This window comes from Lissotriton helveticus, chromosome 11, assembly GCF_964261635.1.
Source record: "Lissotriton helveticus chromosome 11, aLisHel1.1, whole genome shotgun sequence".
Classification (NCBI taxonomy): domain Eukaryota; kingdom Metazoa; phylum Chordata; class Amphibia; order Caudata; family Salamandridae; genus Lissotriton; species Lissotriton helveticus.
Window position 1 is genome coordinate 600,159,290 of NC_136072.1, and position 18,107 is coordinate 600,177,396.

The 18,107-nt window shown below is 45.8% G+C and overlaps 1 protein-coding gene across 11 annotated transcripts in view; it reads right to left on the reverse strand.

The window, feature by feature from the left end:
• TFDP2 (transcription factor Dp-2) overlaps positions 1-18,107 on the reverse strand; it is a 626,881-nt gene that overhangs the window by 352,949 nt on the left and 255,825 nt on the right. For 4 of the 11 annotated variants that reach the window (XM_078666405.1, XM_078666403.1, XM_078666408.1 and 1 more), the window contains exon 4: positions 14,090-14,164. The exons of the other annotated variants lie outside the window; for them this stretch is intronic. In XM_078666405.1, coding sequence (XP_078522531.1) covers positions 14,090-14,164 — 75 coding nt within the window. The remainder of the gene's footprint in view (positions 1-14,089; positions 14,165-18,107) is intronic. 11 annotated transcript variants of the gene reach the window in all.

Genomic DNA, 18,107 nt, shown 5'->3' on the forward strand with positions numbered 1-18,107 from the left:
CTCTGTCTGCCGATATTCGTGTGCCTCGATTACGAATATGACTGTGCCACCTCTAGGTGTCAGTCCATTTTCTATAAGTTTTAAGGTTATAGATCTCCTTTTAATGACCGGAATGAGTATTATATCCGCGTCTGCTGCTTGCATGGTAGCATCAGCATCTGCGAGTTCAGTTGCTAATCTAACTGCCTCTCTTTCATCATCACTCTCTGCCATTTTACAGACAGGACATATTCTTGATCTTATCTGGACGCTAGACCCCAAAGCAGTACTTTTGAGGGTTTTACCTTGCATTTGGTCAGATCATCACTTAATTTATTGTGATGTACCTATTAACACAAAGTTAACGAAGCCGCCACCAAAAATGCAGAAGGTCCGCCAATGGAAGAAAGTTGATTTACAAACACTGTCTTCTACTCTTTCGGAATTGGTCCTCTCTACTACCCCTAATACTGACTTAGATCAGGAGTATAGGTACATTACTGACAATCTGATCAGAGCAATTGACCAGATTGCACCAGAAAAGCAGCAAAGGGTAAAAGGAGGTGGAAAGGGAGCTCCATGGTTTACATCTGACCTAAGGGAACACAAAAAGAAGCTTCGTAATTCAGAACGAAATTGGCGGAGGAAAAAAGATGAGGAAAGTCGAGAGCAGTATAAAATTTTGCTCAATATCTATAAGAAGCTCATTCTGGACACTAAAGCTAAATATTATGAAAATCGTATAAAGCAAGCTGGAAATGTCCAGAAGGAAACATTCAAAATTCTGACGGAATTGAGCAAAAAACCTGAAAATACGGATATAGCTCTTAGTTGCGATACCTTTCAAAGCTATTTTCTAGAGAAAGTAGAGACCATTCTACAGGACATCGGGAATGGTCATATGACTCAACCCATCAAGTTGCAGGCTGCTCAGACGCCGGCAGAAACTGGTATTTCAGACTTTCCCCTGATGGATGCGATGACCCTTGAGTCACTTATGAATAAAGTCAAATCTGGCTCCCCGGCGGACCCTTGCCCACCTAACGTGTTTCGCTTAGCACGGCATATTTTAGAAGATCGTATCCTCTCTCTCCTGAATAATTCATTAGTTACAGGTCGGCTACCAGTGAGCTTCAAAGAAGCTCGAGTGAAGCCGCTAATGAAGAAACCGGGAGCAAACTCTAATATTCTGAAAAACTATAGGCCAATTTCTCAACTCCCGTTCTTGTCAAAAATCCTTGAGCAACATGTGCTGAAGGCCCTGGCCTCGTTTCTGGAGTTACACCACTCTCTCCATGATCTACAGGCGGGGTTTCGTGCACATCACAGCACCGAGTTGGTGATGCTCTCGGTGCTGGACGAACTCAGAGGTATGGCTGACAGTAAGAAACCGAGCGCCCTGATACTTTTAGATCTATCGGCGGCGTTCGATACTGTCAGCCATACTCTGCTCCTGGATAGACTGGCGAATTGCGGGATTCGAGACACGGCCTATAGATGGTTAGAATCCTTTTTAGTAGGTAGAACGCAGAGGATTCAGTTGGGGGATAAGGTATCGGAGGTAGGGAACTTGAAGTGCGGAGTTCCTCAAGGTTCCGCTCTGTCCCCACTTCTTTTTAACTTATACCTGCAGCCTTTGATTAGCTCCCTGGCAAAGATGGGTTGTCGCGTATTTAACTACGCTGATGACACCCAACTTTTATTGAGCATAGAGAATACAGCGCCGGCACAGACCTATGCGCAAGATGTTCTAAGATTTACAGTGAGCTGGATGACTAGGAACCTTTTGAAGATCAATCCCGAGAAAACAGAGGTTCTAGTTATATCATCCATATGCTCCCCATGGAGTGACCTGTATTGGCCCCAGGAATTAGGCCCAACTCCCATACCAGCGGATAAGGTGAAAAGTTTGGGTATCAAGATTGATAGCGAACTTTCAATGTGCAGCCAGATCTCCACTGTAGTAGGTACTTGCAATGGTCTAATTAGACAATTGCGTAAGTTAGTTCCCCTTTTATCCCAGTCTATGCTTCGTACCGTAGTCTCTGCCACAATAATCTCAAGGCTAGACTACGGCAATGCCCTTTATCTAGGCCTTCCAAAAACCCTGATCAGTAGACTGCAGGTGGTTTTAAACGATGCTGCACGCCTTGTTTTTAAACTTCCAAGACGATCCCATGCCTCTCCACTGTTGCAGAGCCTCCATTGGCTGCCCATTGGACAAAGGTCTGTTTTTAAAAGTCTGTGTATTGCCCATAAGGCAATTTATGGGCAAGCACCTGTATACATAAAAGAACGGTTGGAGCTATATAACCCGGAACGGAGACTAAGGTCCTCAGATGCACAGCTGTTGGTATGCCCTCGGTTTAAGCTGGCCACAAAAGGTGGGAGATCTTTCTCTGTCCTGATTCCAAAAATCTGGAACAAATTACCTGAAACCCTCCGTAAAGAGGGTAATCTCCTCCGTTTCAGAAAAATTTTAAAAACTTTTTTGTTCAGGGATATGTTGTGCCCGGTCTAAACATGATGTTGTTCTTTTGTTTCTGACAATCATGTAATTGTTGCCTTGTCGGTCATAAGCGCCTTGAGACCTGCCGGTGAGTTGGCGCTATAGAAGCCGGAATTAACAATAACAATGTTTGTTTGCAGATCAGGTTTCTTTATGGAAACAGAGATTAGATGCACAATATTTTGGAACTGTTTATCCTTCAACGTTGACTATACCAAGAACCATACATAGGAGTTCCCTCCTGCGAGGTTTTGGAGGATATAACCCTTCACCCACTCCAGACGTCTTTGGAGTATTTGGGAAAAGGGGTCTGAGTGAGAAAGCACGACTGAGTTACTCTAAATGTCTTACGTTAGTTTTATCGCCCTTTCCAAACGCGTTGGGCGCCATGTAGTGTAGTTCCTATCTTCCCAATAGGCTCTGCGCATTGGAATAGTACCTACAGCAGTAAAGGCCTAGGCCAGACGTTAACTAGGTCTACTACTGTCGATACTAGACTTAATTTTTGGGTTTGCCAGCTAAGCTCAGAGTTCGCTAGAAACTTTCTCGAATGTTCAAGGAAGGATTAACTTCCCTGATTAGACAAGAAGGGATTTAGTTTCTGACAACCATAGAACATGACAACTTTGCTCTCCCCTAATCAAGAGTCAATCTCGAGAGTCGTGTGAGCACAAGGCAATTATTTTACTCAGTCAGTACGTGCATTCTTAGTCTCATCAGATTGTAGAGAAAAGGAAGAGACGGGCGTGTTCAATAAAAAGGTGTTATTTATTGATCAGTCTCTTTTCTCATACATGAGAAATGGATCGATATTATTGCAATACTTATAGTTAAGTAAAGTGCATACATTAAAAGCAATAGTATAAAATAATACTGTAAAAACATTGATATGGTTTCTGAGCCATATGATGTTTAAAATGATTAAAATATATTTACATACACATATACATTTGACTAAATGTACTCAACTGGTGTTTCTAAATACGCCTACCCCGTGTACCTGACCTAAGTCTAATGCGTGGGCGGGAATAGAAAGTTACAGTTTAAGTTAAGTTTGTTTTTGCCAAGTGAATAACTAAAGAATTCTCTGTGAGGGGTTATTCAGTTCTGTACCTGGAAGTTAGGATGAATGAGGAATGGTATCTCTTTCTCTGCTCTCGATATTCCAGGCTGCCTGCGAGGGCTGCCCGAAAGCGCCGGTGCTGGGTCTCTCGGCTTGAGATAGCAGCGCGTCTCTCAGCGCGTCAGGAAGGCGGGGCTGCGCCAGCGGGGTCTGCTTCTGCTCTCGGCTTCGGCAAGTAGGGCTGCTCCGTCTTGTCACCACGCGTGTGTTTGCATAGGGCAAGGTCGGCAATATTTATACCTTAAAGGTGCCGAGATTGACGTAAGGATGGACATAGGTACGTCAATAAAGATGTCATACGACTTGCTCGTTGGCACATTCTTTTGCAAAAGTTCTCTGTGAAATCAAAACAATGGCCGCACGGATTATCCAGGTTGTCATAGGTTTGATTTGTTATGAGAACGTCGTATGCCTTATCAGGGGCTGGAGGAATGTCGCTTGTCTAATTAGATCTCAAGCGTTATGACCTAATCAGATAACACGTTCCTGTGCCGTAGTGTGACTGCGTCAGATAACGGTATCTGCATCATGGGGGTTTTCTTGCCTCATGGGCTGACTGTCAGTTAACTAGCTAGTTAGTTTAACCAGAATAGGGTCAGGAATAGGGGGACTGATTCAGAACCTATAGAAATACACGACAAGCGCAGGCAACATACTTTGAGGACAAAATTAATAAAGCCGCCTCTAAACCCAAGGAAATCTATGGGATAGCTAAATCCCTTCTCCAACCGTCTGACGCACCAAAGGAGCTTGCCAACATTCAAGGTCACTGCGATGATCTAGCAGAATTCTTTCTACACAAGATTGAAACAATAAACTCCTCTTTCACTCTCCCCGTCCCTCCGAGTAGCTGCTCCCCAGACACCTTGCCCCCCTCCTCAGTTACACTCGAGCACTTCCCCCCGCTAGACCTCAGCAAGCTAGAGGGAATCATGCTACAGGTCAAATCAGGCTCACCTAGAGACCCGGCTCCCCCACGAATCCTACTCCAGGCCACGCATCACATCTCTTCAACGATTCTTGACCTACTCAACACCTCCCTACACACCTGCACCGTCCCACCCCCTTGGAAACAAGCGATGGTCAAGGCCCTTTTGAAAAAACCTAGCCTGGACCCGGATAACCCCTCCAACTACAGGCCAATATCACTACTACCTTGGCTAAGCAAACTCCTGGAAAAACACGTCAACTCAGTAATGACGAGTTTCCTGGAGTCAAACTCCAAACTCGACCCATCTCAGACGGGCTTTAGGCCCCTCCATGGGACCGAAACGGCACTTATCGCAGTGACGGAGGAGGCAAGAAGGATTTTGGACAAGGGTGGTTCGACGGCCATCATTCTCCTGGACCTTAGTGCCGCCTTCGACACTGTAAACCACAACATCCTACTCCACCGCCTCAGCAAAGTGGGGGTCTCGGGAAAAGCAATCAATTGGCTCAAATCCTTTCTCACAGATCGCTCCTTTCAGGTATTTGAGAAAGAACACCTCTCACACAGCAAACCCCTGAACTGCGGAGTACCACAGGGCTCCTCCCTGAGCCCCACTCTTTTTAATATTTATTTGAGTCCACTAGCTGAGGTCGTCCGCCCATATGGAGTAAAAATCGTCACGTACGCGGATGACACACAGCTGGTGGTCTCCGTAGACCCCCCCGTCAACGCACACCACGGTCTCCACAAGTGCCTGGAGGCAGTCTCCTCATGGATGTCGTCCTCCTGCCTGAAGCTGAACGGGGAAAAATCAGAGCTCATGCTCCTCGGAAACACCATAACCAAAACCATCGACCCAGTCTGGCCCCCCTGCTTAGGCCACCCCCCCCAAAGAAGTAATCAAAAGCCTCGGTATATGGCTGGACAGGTCCCTCAACTTTAACCACCAGGCCACTAAATTATCGGCAAACTGCGTCGGACTCCTGAGACTACTGCGCAAGATCCTCCCCCTCCTCCCTTTCCACTCAAGACGGATCATGGTGCAAGGCCTCATCCTGTCTCGTTTAGATTGTGGGAACGCCCTTTATCTTGGGGCCCCACAGTCCACTCTTAACAAACTCCAAATAATTCAGAACTGCGCAGCTAGAACCCTTCTCCAGATCCCCCGCAGAACCTCAGTTAAAACCCGACTAAAAGACCTTCACTGGCTCCCAGTGAAGTCCAGGGTCGAGTTCAAGGCCATGTGTATTGCCCTCCGGTCTTACTGGGGCACAGGTCCCTCCATCAACCTCCCCCTTATAAACGCTTACCACCCTAACAGACAGCTGAGATCCTCAACCTCGCACCTCGTAGCAGTGCCCCGTTTCAAGAGAGCAAGGTGCGGAGGTCGCTCACTCTCCCACAACCTCGCCGGACTCTGGAACTCCCTTCCCCCCACACTCAGAGCCGAGCCTAACCTATCGACCTTCCGGAAACTCCTGAAAACTTGGCTTTTTAACAAACCTGTGTAATTCCCCGCATTCTTCCTTTGCTCCAACCTCCGCAGCGCTGGGACGCCTCAGGGTAGCCACCGCGCTTTACAAATTGTCTTTTCATTTCATTTCATTTCAACATGTTTAAACTGAGTGCCCCCAACAATGGCATATTGTATTCAAATAGTGTTATCAAGCATGCGGCAACACTAAATTGAACATAGGTGAACAAACGCCGAAATGTATGAAGTGTAGGTCAGAAGTCTGAATTTGCAATCATACATTAATTTTCTCACAATCAATATGACACTGCTATAGTGTAATATCACTTGTGAGCAAACTTGCTTTCATGGATTGGATGCGAGCATTCCAGAGCAGGGATAACGTATAGTTTCTTACCTGTCGGTGTAGTTTTGCAGCTTGAAGACTTTCTGGATTCACTATGCTGTGCATTATTCCGCCATCTAGTGGTTGGGTCCGGAATTGTAGTCTTTTTTTTGTTTTTTGTTTTCTTCGCCCAGGTGGGTGTCGACATACCACCATCTTGTGTCCTTTGTGACGTCGACGTGCTTCCTCCGGAAGCTCCTACCTTTGGTAGCCATCTTCGGATTCATTTTGTCTTGTCTTGTGTTAGTCTTTCTCTTCCTTTCACCTTTTAAAGTATTTTCCCTGTTATCCTCCTCTTCCTCCTGTCTCATCTTTCTGGCGGAGGAGGGTGGGCTCGCTAGTGAATCAAGAAAGTCTTCAAGCTGCAAAACTACACCGACAGGTAAGAAACTATACATTTTGCAGCATGAATCTTTCTAGATTCACTATGCTGTGCATAGACTTTGTAGCGGTTTATCGTTATTGTAGTGGCTGGGTGGAAGATGAGCTCTGGTTACTGAATATGTGTTGTAAGACCTTCTGTCCCACTAGCGCTTCCTTGTTCATTTGAATATCTACACAGTAGTGCTTAGTGAACATGTGCACTGAAGACATGTTGCGGCTTGGCAAATGTCTTGAATTTACGCAATTGTTGCTCCTTTCTTCCTTGTTGGGTGAGCATGAGCTGCTCCTTGTAACTGTTTTCCTGCTTGTTTGTGGCAGAGTTGTATGGTTTGTGCAATCCACCATGCAATGGTATTTTTGGTAACTTGTTGTCGCAAAAAACTGCTGGCAAAGGATACAAAGAACTGCTTTTTCTTTCTGCACTCCTTTGTCCTTTCTATATAGTGCTTTACTGCCCTCCTGGCGTCCTGTGTGTGTGTAGCGCTTTGGAAAAAACTTGGTATTTTAATTGTCTGGTTGATGTGGAACCATGACTCCACCTTTGGCATGAAATGTGGGTCTGTTCTCATTAGAAACCTATCATTGTGTATTTGCAGGTAGGGCTCTTGAAGTATTAGCGCTTGCAATTCCCTCACCCTTCGTAGTGATGTGATAGCCACTAGGAAGGCAGTTTTTACTGTGAGCATGTGCAGTGTAGCTTTGTGAATAGGCTCAAATGGTGCCTTCATCAATTGAGTTAGCACTACGTTTAGGTTCCATGCTGGTGCTGGCATTCTGTTCGGAGGTGCAATTCTCTTTGCCCCTTCTAGAAATCTTTTTACTACTTGGGAGGTGAAGAAACTTTCCTGTTTCTTCTCTTATGTAAGCCATTATTGCCGCTAAGTGCACCCTTAGGGATTTGTAGCTTAGTTTACTTTGTGGTAGATGCGTTAAGTATTTTAGTACTGTTGTAATTTTCCTTTGAAGTTTCTCCCTAATGCACCACTCGGAGAATCTTTGCCACTTTGCTAAGTAGCATTTTCTTGTGGTAGGTCTCCTTGCCTCCCTGAGCACCGCCATTGTGCTTGCTGGTAGTTTGAGGTGTACAAATTCTAAGTCTGCAGGAGCCATGCTGCTAGGCTGAGGCTCTCTGGCTCTGGGTGTAGCACCATTCCGTTCTGCATTGCTAACAGGTCACTTCTCTTTGTCGGTGTGCTTGCGCCATTTCTACTTTTTGTGAGAGCCAGAACTGTCTGGCCCACTGAGGTGCTATTAGTATTAGTGTCATGTTGCTTATCCTGCATTTGTTGAGTACCCTGTGTATCAGTGGCATCGGGGAAAAAGCGTAAGCAAATGTATTTGACCAACTTATCCATAGCGCATTCCCTTTGGACCGATGGTCTGGTTGTCTGGATGCGAGGTGTTGGCATTTTGCATTTCTGTGTTGCAAATAGGTCTATTTGCGGTGTGCCCCATTTCCGGAATAGTTTCTCTATTTCCTGTTGGTTGAGCTCCCACTCGTGGGATGCTGACGTTTGCCTGCTGAGTCTGTCTGCTTCTACATTGTCCTTCCCTGGGAGATGTATTACCAGCAGGTCTATTCTTAGTGGAATGGCCCATGTCCATATAATCTGTGCTTGCCCTGATAGTGCCACAGATTGTGTTTCTACTTATTTGTTGATTTAGAACATGGAGGTTGTGTTGTCTGTTTGGATCAACACCCTGTTTCCGTATAGCTCCTTTTCCAAGGCATTTAAGGCTAGGAACACTGTTTTTTTCATCCTGCTGCAACCATAACCCCCTCACCTTGAGTTTGTTCATGTGCGCGTCCCACCCCAGCTGGGAGGAATCTGTTGTGATGGTCACTGTTGGAGTTGGCTGTGTGAAAAGTTTCCCAGGCGATATGTTTTCCTTGTTCCACCACTCTATTTCCTGATGCACTCCGTGTGTGACAACCACTAGATCTTCCCAACTCCCTGTTGCCTGTGACCATTGCTGCTGTGTCCATTCCTGGAACGGTCTCATGTGTAGGTGAATATTTGGGACGAGGTGTATGCATGACGCCATCATTCCCATTAGCTTGCTCACTGTCCTCGCTGTCGGAGCTTGCCCCTTGCGGTAAAGACGTGTCTCCTTCAGTATTGCCAAAGTTCTCTTTGTGCTGGGGAACACCTTGCCCTGTATGGTGTTGATCTCTGTCCCTAAGAATATCTTCACCTTTTCCAGTTCTATTGAAGACTTCCCCTAATGGATTGAAAAACCCAGTTGGATTAGAATTGTTTTCACCTGCTGGATGTGTTGTTTGCACTGGCTGTAGGAGCTTGCTTTTACGAGCCAGTCGTCGAGGTAGGTGTATACATGTATTCCTTGCCTCCTCAGGTGTCCTGCTAACGCTGCTAGGCATTTTGTAAACACCCTTGGAGCGGATTTGAATCCAAATGCGAGCACTGTGAAGTGGCAGTGTGTCTTGTTGTTCACAAATCTTAGTAGGCGTTTGTGTTTTTTGTTGATGGGGATGTGTAAGTACGCGTCCTTTAAGTCTATAGTTGCCATGTAATCCCCTTCCTGTACCTGGGGTATTACTTCTTGCAGAGATGTCAGTTTGAATCTTTGTGTCCTTATGAACTTTTTTAAGAACCTTGGATCCAGAATAGGCCTTAGCGGTTTGTCCACTTTTGGTACGAGGAAGTAGTTGGAATAACCCCCTTGTTTCTTTCCTTGTACGGCACTATCTCTATTGCCTCCCTGTTGAGCAGTTCCTGTGCCTCTAGTAGCAAGAGTGAAAGTTATTTTGCAGAGAGCGCCTAGTTGTTTGGCCTCTTGTTTGGAGGTTGTTTTTCTAGCTCTATAAAGTAGCCGTATGGTATGATGTTTAATATCCATTTGTCTGTTGTGACCTTCTCCATTCCTGGAGGAAGTTACTTATTCTGCCTCCTACTGGTGTTATATGTTCGGGGAACTGTTTGTTTTGTGAAATCAGTTTTTGGACATTTCTTGTCTTTTGATGCCCCCCTAGAGGTGTTATCTGGATGGGTGTTTGACGTTCGGCGAAGTCACTTGGAGGTGGGTAGTTGACCTCCTCTCCGTGCCTGTCCTTGTCCGTTTGAGCGACCTCGAAAGGACTGGCCTCGGGGCTGGTACTGCCAGTTCTGCTGCTGCTGTCCCTCCTGCTGCTGGCCCTGGCCGTTTCCCTGATAACCTTGCTGGACGGTTTGGTGCGAGGTACTCGGTTGATTGCCTCCCCTACCATTTGGACTTCTTGAGGGTGTACCCCTTCTCATCCCTCTGAACTGCAGTGCTCCCATTGACCTTGCAGTTTCGTCATTTTTTTTTTTTTTAGTTGAGTTAACTTTTCGTCAACTGGTGTCCCAAAATGTTGTTCTCCGTTGAAGGGTGTGTTCAGGAAGTTGTTCTGTACCTCAGGCTTGAAGCCTGAAATCCTAAGCCATGCGTACCTTCTCTCTATCACCCCAATCATCATCTGCCTGCTGGACATCTCCGCCGCGTCCTAGGCCGACTTTAAACATGTGTTCGCCATATTTTTCCCTTCCTCTACCAGGTGGGGTAGCCTTTGCTGGTACTGATCCGGTAGGTGCTTCAGGAATTACCCCACTTCCTCCCAGTGCTAGTATGTGTGTCTGTTGATTAGGGCGTTTGAGTTGGCGATGTGCCACTGAATCGCCACACTCCGTTCTACTTTCCTCCCCGTGAGGTCCATTCTTCTACTCTCCTTGTCAGGAGGTGGTCTGGCATTTGTGGGCACATTGGCTCTTTCCCAGCTGTTGCAGTAATTATTGAATCCGCTGGCACTGATCCTTAAATGCATGCAGGGTCCTTTGAGGAGTGCTTTTACTTCCTTTCTGTTCTCGGGGCCACTGATTTACATACAGCTGGCTCCCTGAAAGCCTCCCTGCCCTGGTCCAGCACACTAGGGAGCATGGACAGGAATTGACACCTTGTTTGTGTAGGTAAAAGAGTCTCCAGGAGAAAACAAGCCTTGGGCTTCTCCTCCTCCAATTTCACTCCATATATCTCTGCAGCATTTTTGACCACCATATTATAGATTCCTATATCGTCTGGTGGTGAAAGCCACGAAGGGTATGTGTCTACTCTGTCTTCCGGTATTTCGGCATTTAGGTCATGCCACTAAGTCTTGCGCCTCCGAGCACGTCGAGTCCTGGTAGGTTTGCTGTTCCTCCTCGCCTTCTCCCTCGAAGTAACACGAAGCCTCTTCCTCCTGTACTTTGACCGGTTCAGGCGTTTCGGTGGTTCAGGGTCTACGTAGCCCCTTTAGACCTCGGCCGCGGGCTTCGGCGGGATAGTGTACTGGCTCATCTTTTTGTCAAAGTCCTTTTTCCGCTGCAGGATGCTCACCATTTCGGCCTCAAGCCTCCTCTTCTTCCTCTCCATATCGGCAGCTTGTTCAGCGTCGCGTATTTGTGATGGCAATTGGTGCAAAATTTGAAGGGTGCTTTGTCCATTCCTGCGCTCAGGGAGCCCCCTGTGTGCGCATTCTCGGTTGAACGTCGAGATCTTGTGAAAAATTCTGCTCCTTCATAGTCCCGGTTACCTGACCTGTAGTCGGGTGTGATGAAAAACTGTGATTTTGTCGATTTTCCCCAATTTCCGTTGATTCTTACTCCAAAACTCTGGAACTCTTCGGTAACGATGCAGACCCAACAGCGGAAAAAAGAATCTGAAGATGGCTACCAAAGGTGGGAGGTTCCGGAGTAAGCACGTCAAACTCACGAGGGACACCAAATGGTGGTATGTCAACGCCCACATGGGCCTTGAAACAAAAAAAAAGAGAGAAAAAAGACTACAATTACGGACCCAACCACTAGATGGCTGAATAATGCACAGTCTAGTGAATCCAGAAAGATTCACGCTGCAAAACTGTCTGAGTAGGTGTACACCCATAAACCCATTAGTTTCTGAGTGTATACTATCGGTTGCTAGAGACATTTCCACCATGACATTGTTGGACATTTACTAAGGCAAATGGCTGATGTAAAGATCCAGCAAGGTGAGAAGGGGAAAGAAACATCCCTTTTAACTGGTTTGTACAGGGGATTGTGTTTTCCACAAAGAATGTAAAACAAATCGCCACCACCATACCAAAGAAAATAAAAAGTTAGCAGGTACAAATGTACTTGGACAACATGTTTATGGAGGTTTAAACGGATAACTGCAGCATCTACACAAGTGAAAATGTCTTCACGTTGAATTAATGTAGAATTCCGTAATTCTTCCTGGGAAAACTCTGACATTTCTAGCTTACTAAGAAAACGTGTGAAATCCAAAAATGTCAGAGAAATTTACTACCAACATATGCACAAGTCCACTGTGCTAGGACTAAGCCACATAATTTGTGGGCGAGATGTTATTCTATAAGTGCTTTGCATTTTTATTATAAAATAAAAGTAGGCAGATTTCACTGGAAGTATTACAAATTCTGATCAATTTATTGGCATCATGAATGCTCAATTTCGAAATCTATTGAAGAAAGGAAACCAGGTAAGTAGTTTAAGAGATTACATTAACCTAGGTGAAAAAATTACTACTGATAGCCACAATATTTGAAAAGTTTTATCTAATCAAGATAATAGAAAACAACAAAAAATTACAATATAGGATTAATACAATAATAATATATGGGATAACTGTTTATTTCGGGGGTGACATACCACTGCATTTGCCTCTATTACCATTCTCCAAATTAAATAAAGCCTGGGTATAATAAGCTAATATAATACTTGATACAGCCTCACCCGCTTTAATGGGAAGAAATGATGGATAGAAACTCTAGGACTTTTTGTAGTGAGTGCAATTTTCCAAAAAAGAGATCGTTTTATCTAGGTTGACCATGATTATCATCAAGGCATTAAAAGGCATAAAAACACAAGCCAACGTATGGCCAACACAAATTGCATTCTGTCAAACATTTTTTTTAAATTGTGCAGTTAAAACCCCTCAAAAATGACTACTTTTTGTATACAATGCATTTATGAGACAAATAATGTAATGTGTCATCATTCGGTGTACTGTTCACAGAAAAATTGTCCCTCATGTTTTCAAAGCAAGCACTTTATAGGAGTCGAATGATACACCAAAAAGCCAATAGAGCTAGGTGACAGAAAGCACTAATCTGAGTGAGGCCAAAGTCCATGCGATCTACATTATACAGCAGTTGTTCTTGACCTGTGATGTACGCACCACTGTGGGTTCACGACACCTACTTAGGGTCCCCAACTGCTTAGAAGATGAAAAATTAATAAAGAGTACAGAAATAAAGATGGAAGTACATAAATAAAGGTGCAAAATGGAACATTTTTAAACATTCAGTAAATGTGAAGAAACTTTCCATTGGAGGCTAAAAATTAAGTTGGCGTCCTCAGATGGATTCAAGGGAGCAGTGCACATGCATCAAAGACAATATAGTATGGAAGATGTGTGGCTTCAGTTGCATTTAGAAAAGCCCCTGCTTTTCATTAAAATTACATATCTTATGTTTCATATATATATATATATATATATATATATATATATATATATATATATATATATATATATATATATATATATATATATATGTGTGAATTAAATAAAATATTTCATCTTTTGTATATTTGTTTGATGAATACTTTTTTCTGGATCTTTGTGTATTGGGGGGGTTTAAATCATCAAATTCGCTTAAGCGAGGGTCTACTGGCTTCCAGTAATGACTCAGAAGGGGTGGAGGCACGATTCTAAAAATGATTCAGTGGTGGTACACAGATTCCAATATTGATTACGTGGGGTCCACAGAAGTCAAAAGGTTCAGAACCCCAGTTCTGCAGTTTTGGTAGCAATAAGTCTGCAGATGGCTGCGTTGTGAAGCCAACCCTTATAGTGGATTGTTCTTTAACTCCCCCAACTTCTTAAAAGGAGATGGGGATTCTTTGGAGGTGTCCTTCCAGTTCGTGAGTACCAACTTGACTGCAGTGGTTAGGAGAAGGTCTAACAGCTCTCTTTCTCCCTCTGTGGGGAGTTCAGTTCGCAAGAAAGCCGTCGTGATTGAAGCAAAATCCCTCTTTATTTTACAGTGGAGAGCTTTTATGTAAAAATAAAAACTAATTTGAGGCTCAATACCCAGGTTTTTATGGATGCTTCAAAAATGGACCTTCACGAATGCACCTTCATCACACAGCTAACAAATGGGTTAATGCGATGTGCCCAACTTGAGTCAAAACCAAACTGAAAAAATGTTAAATGACAAATGGAACTAGTTAAACAAACATCTGCAGGTTTGCTGTATCTGACAGTTTTCAGAGAATGAGCCCTACCTTTCGTTCGTCTGATTAAATGGATGTTTCAGTGTTCGTATACAGTATGAATGTAGCAATGAATGATCAGCGGGTCTAAATAGGAAAAAAAAAGACAGGACACGTGGAAAGAAAGGATGAATTTATTAGGTCATCTTATTGTGTTGCATTTACAATAACATTATGTAAGTAGTTTAAAGGCGAATGCTACTGTACTATTTCCTGGGTGTTTACAATAATGGTATTTTAATGTATTTTAGTTTTGATTCACGAACTTTGTGCTGGTGATGCTGATATTATGATGATTATTTTATATGGAAACAGATTTTCTAAGTACAACGACAGCTTAGACTGTCTGCGCCAACAATACAATTTCAGTATGGTAGATGAGCTACATAGTGTCTCTTGAGACAGCTCTAAAATACTGTCCTCCTGCAACTCTATCGTATGCCTCTCCTCAAACTGAATCCGTAAACAGCCAGCTTCCGGCTGTCATTTTTTTTATCGTTTTGAACTGTATTCAACAGTCTGTCTACAGGCCAAAACAACACCATCCCAATCGAAAATGGACGCTTGTACTTAGCTGTTAGCGTTAATTGCAGTTCTTGCTGTAAATCTTACATAACTAAGCAAACATGTTCATTACTTAGTAAGCAAACCCACATATTTAGTGATTACTGACAATGTTATAGAGGAATCTTCCCAAAAGAAAGCAATGCTTTACTGTAATTGTCAATTTTGGGTGCAACTGACCATTATTGAGAAAAAATGCATTCTGTCTACCAATAACACAAAAGGGGTGGCACAGGTACACCACAAAAGGGATTAATAATGTGTATATGTATTACCTACTGGTGTTAACCAGTTAGTAGTTATAGTTAGGACCATGTTTCCAGAGGAGTAGCGTTTTTGACTATATCTTTGGTGCCGTTTTATGAATCTTCCCCACAAAGTGTGCCAGTGATTCTTGGTGCGCATGGAAAGGTGCAGGGTGAGCCATGTAGCGTGGGCCAAGAAAAAGGGGAAGGAGGTTAAAACAAGCATTTACAATGCAATGGTTTCGCCCTTGCAAAAGTTAGAGCTATTGGCGTTGTAAATGACAAATTTGTTTATTTAGTTGTTGGTTGTGAAAACAGATAAATAAATGGCATTGTCATTTACATTGCCAATAGCTTAATCTATCGCAAATGTGAGACCTATTGTACCCTACTGGACGAGCTCAGCAGACAGCAATTACTACCACACACACACACCCAGAGCCACACACACCCAGAGCCACACACACCCACCCGGAGCCAAACACACACCCACCCAGGAGAGCAAGCACAGCGAGGGGGCAGGGAAGCAAGCACAGCGAGGGGGCATAAAGCAAGCACAGTGAGGGGGCATAAAGCAAGCACAGCGAGGGGGCAGGGAAGCAAGCACAGCGAGGGGGCAGGGAAGCAAGCACAGCGAGGGGGCAGGGAAGCAAGCACAGCGAGGGGGCAGGGAAGCAAGCACAGGCAGGCACAGCGAGGGAAGCAAGCACAGCCAGGGGGCAGGGAAGCAAGCACAGCCAGGGAAGCAAGCACAGCCAGGGAGCAGGGAAGCAAGCACAGCCAGGGGGCAGGGGAGCAAGCACAGCCAGGGGGCAGGGGAGCAAGCACAGCCAGGGGGCAGGGGAGCAAGCACAGCCAGGGGGCAGGGGAGCAAGCACAGCCAGGGGGCAGGGAAGCAAGCACAGCCAGGGGGCAGGGAAGCAAGCACAGCCAGGGGGCAGGGAAGCAAGCACAGCCAGGGTGCAGGGAAGCAAGCACAGCCAGGGGGCAGGGAAGCAAGCACAGCCAGGGGGCATGTAAGCAAGCACAGTGAGGGGGCATAAAGCAAGCACAGCGAGGGGGCAGGGAAGCAAGCACAGCGAGGGGGCATAAAGCAAGCACAGTGAGGGGGCATAAAGCAAGCACAGCGAGGGGGCAGGGAAGCAAGCACAGCGAGGGGGCAGGGAAGCAAGCACAGCGAGGGGGCAGGGAAGCAAGCACAGCGAGGGGGCAGGGAAGCAAGCACAGCGAGGGGGCAGGGAAGCAAGCACAGGCAGGCACAGCGAGGGAAGCAAGCACAGCCAGGGGGCAGGGAAGCAAGCACAGCCAGGGAAGCAAGCACAGCCAGGGAGCAGGGAAGCAAGCACAGCCAGGGGGCAGGGGAGCAAGCACAGCCAGGGGGCAGGGGAGCAAGCACAGCCAGGGGGCAGGGGAGCAAGCACAGCCAGGGGGCAGGGGAGCAAGCACAGCCAGGGGGCAGGGAAGCAAGCACAGCCAGGGGGCAGGGAAGCAAGCACAGCCAGGGGGCAGGGAAGCAAGCACAGCCAGGGTGCAGGGAAGCAAGCACAGCCAGGGGGCAGGGAAGCAAGCACAGCCAGGGGGCATGTAAGCAAGCACAGCCAGGGGGCAAGGAAGCAAGCACAGCCAGGGGGCAGGTAAGCAAGCACAGCCAGGCCACCGGAGGATTCTGGGACAGATTTAATACAGACTAAACGTATGGCTTGTCAAATCCAAGCAAACTATGTGTGTTATCTTCTCTCCGAGCCTTGAGAAGTAAGGCCCCCTTGACAGGACATCATGCCTCTGGGGACCTTTAGCTCTATTCCCCAGCCTCCCCCTAGAGGCCTGGAGCACTGCACCCACAGAAAAGGTGCAATTTGTCCCTCCTGAAAGGCACTCGAGAAATCTAAAACTGGACCAGCCTGTCCTTTGTGACCTAGAAAGACGCGCCTCGGGACTACAGCTGCCGGACCCTTGTGGCTTCTTCCTTACGGGGGACTGGGGCTGTGAGTCTCTAGTGCCACCTACAGTTCTAAAAACACTTAGGTTAGCTCCTTAAGACTTGACTTTATCCACCAGGACAGTGTTTCTGACCCTTGCCTTTCTGCTGTAAATCGTTATCAGAATCAAAACTACAGCACCCAAAATGCACTAGGTACGATCGAAAATGACAGCGCAATCTTCACATCTTACGGCCCTAGCCCATGAGTGCCGTGCTCAACTACATTATTTTATTTGGACTTTGATGTATCCAGTACTGCTTACGTCATCTAGACTAACAATATACAGCCGGTGAATTCATTTTGCTCTCCTATGAAGTTTTTCAGGCACAAATTGCGTGACCCAGAGTACATTCAAAATTCATATGGAATTTGCCTACACGTTGCAGTCAAAAGGAACAGGTGGGATTTTATAAGAAAGCTTTCATCTTCGGGTTTTTCACAGACATACAAATCTTGGTTTCATACATCTGTAGAACATGGAGCTTCCAACAGTTTGGCCTTTGCCCTGAATCTTCCAATGGGTGTTGTGCGCCTGCTACTTAGTCTCTGGTGCTACATTTCTCAAGACCTACTACAGCCAGCATATACGGTTGTCGTTCACGTCCGGGTGTTGGTTTGAGTCAGGCCTTTGTTTGGCCACGTGACGCAGGCTGGGCGGAGAACTAGAGTGGTGGGAGGGGGGGGATGGGGCTACAAGCCGTGAATACTGATGCAGTTCGGTGGGGCTAGGGTCAGAGGTGTTTGACCTCAAGCTTGCAGTACGTGCAGGATGTGACCAGCGCCTCAATTTGGAAACAAACTACTATCGCCACACTGCAGCTATGAAGTAATGATGATACTACACCATAAAAGGGGCTTTGGGTGCGTTCAGATAAAAAAGGACAGTAAAAAGAAGAGTAACTTGACAAATTAATCGTTTGGTTACTGTTTCACTGCCCAAAAAAATAATGCAACTCCTCCATGGAACCCTGCTGCAGCTCCACTTCGACGGCTATGATCTAAAGAAAGCTTAGCCTGTGCCGCTTGCTGCACATAGGCCAAACCCTGAAAAACAATCGGAAGCATCAGACTGTCACGGCCCCCATATCTGCAGCCCAGGTTACCCTGTGTGTAACTGCAAGAGCCCGCGCTCCCGTAACTATCACTGCTCCCTTACATGGAAACTCAGACCCCTTGCTAGGAACTGCTGGAGAGGGCTGTAACAAATTAATTGATTGTGTGCGCTGAAGAAGAAGTTGC